This window comes from Penaeus monodon, chromosome 20 (assembly GCF_015228065.2).
Source record: "Penaeus monodon isolate SGIC_2016 chromosome 20, NSTDA_Pmon_1, whole genome shotgun sequence".
Lineage (NCBI taxonomy): Eukaryota > Metazoa > Arthropoda > Malacostraca > Decapoda > Penaeidae > Penaeus > Penaeus monodon.
The window spans coordinates 45,970,832-45,972,653 of NC_051405.1; the positions used below are offsets into that span (position 1 = coordinate 45,970,832).

Genomic DNA, 1,822 nt, shown 5'->3' on the forward strand with positions numbered 1-1,822 from the left:
CGCGCGCTGATGGTGCATTACTGGTGATAGCCTTGTACAGTGTACACTACTCGCATAGGGTTGAAGACAGCAGCATTTCTTTGAAATTTTTTGTTGTGAGAGAGAGGATGCACTACTAAGCCCACAGCCCAAGTTTGGAAGACACATCAATTGCTCCACAGACCCAGCATGAAGATCAATCCTAGATAAAAGCTCAAAAATATTACAGAGAAAAAACAATGATTCATTGGAAATGTCTCCCTACAATGTGCACATAGGTGCCTGCATGAACATCTGACTTCCTAGTTTTTATGTTCAAAAAGCCACGTTTCACCTGCCGTCAGATGTAAAAACATGTTATCTTTGCAAAGAAATATGAACAGCAGGACCTCAACACTTGGAGGAGTGCCCTTTGGTCAAATGAATCTACAATGGAAGCAGTCTACCAGGCCACAAGATTCAGTTAAAGACAGACAAGCATCCAGCTTCTCTAATAATATGGGGATACTTCACCAGTTATGGTGTTGGAAATGATGTAGTTCTTCCTGCTAATAAGAAAAATAATTAGTTTGAGGTACTTTCAGACTACCTTCCTAGGTCTTTTGAGAAGACCAATGCTGACATTTTTTTAGATGATATACCATGTTGTACATATGTGTAATTGAATATGGATGGTAATATTAATATATAAGAATGAATGTCAGCCAAAAGATAGCTCACATTGTCAGGTACAAAAAAGTTAATGAAGTTGCATATCTTTCAATGCCTGCATCTCACTGAATGCTTAGTGAAAATACGAAAGTGTAATATATGTATTTAAACATGTTAATAATATATATACAAGTACATGTACTTCAACAAGTTAGTGTAATATGAAGGTATAATATTTCAAACCTGCAAAAGAAATGGTAACTTACCTAGAGACAAAGCTATATTTCCTTCTCCGGTTATGAATATCCATCATGAGGGCATACTGAGCCTCATATACAGCTGCTTCTAATGCTGACTTCATTGCTGGTTCCTGAAAACCAGTCAGAGCTAAGTATCATGTGAACATATAATCACCAGTGTCTAATTTTACATACAAAAAATTGTAAACTAACCCAGCGACCTATTGTGGCGAAGTGTCTGGCAGAGTGCTTCATTTTGAAAGGAGTTAGAGATTTTGAAGTAACCCATGCTCGAGAGACTGGCTCACCAAAGAATGTAACATGGGTGTATTCCTGAAGAAGACAGAATGCATTATAATCCAAATGGAAATATTATAACATAGTACTGGTCTCTTTACCTAAAGGACAATATCAGTAACATCTTCATATTCACAAATCAACATACAGGATGATTTTCCTTTGACTTTCCCCACAAATAGCATCTGTACTCGGGATCTAAGTCAACAATAGCTGGCCACCAAGGGGTAGAAGGTATGCGAGCCCAAATCACTGCAAGTATTCACAAATCATATTACAAATTAAGAAAGGAATTAAAGCTTCATTTTATAAGACAACTATTGTTTCACTTGATTTCTACTTACTTTCCCTACAAAAAAATATGATTTTATAAAAACAACCTACCTGAACCTAAAACATATCTATGGTATAAGTAAAGTTCATTTGCATCCCTCCAATTCTCTTCTGGGATGCTACATCTATTATGTAAGGGATCTGAAAACAATTATTAAAAATATATATTTCAACGTACAATTAACCTTAACAAAAACACATTAGCTTCTGACTGCAATTGAAAATGTGTGTAAAATTGACTGACTGTCTACTTTATATTCTTATTTCCATAATTTCTAAGAAAATCTAAAAAATAACCAGAAAGTTATTGGCAACATGCATAC

The 1,822-nt window shown here is 35.4% G+C and overlaps 1 protein-coding gene across 1 annotated transcript in view; it reads right to left on the reverse strand.

The window, feature by feature from the left end:
* The window catches only part of LOC119585873, a gene marked incomplete at its 3' end in the record, with an annotated part of 20,733 nt that overhangs the window by 1,666 nt on the left and 17,245 nt on the right, over positions 1-1,822 (reverse strand). The window contains 4 exon segments of the mRNA XM_037934604.1: positions 897-1,000; positions 1,083-1,202; positions 1,315-1,418; positions 1,551-1,640. Coding sequence (XP_037790532.1) covers positions 897-1,000; positions 1,083-1,202; positions 1,315-1,418; positions 1,551-1,640 — 418 coding nt within the window.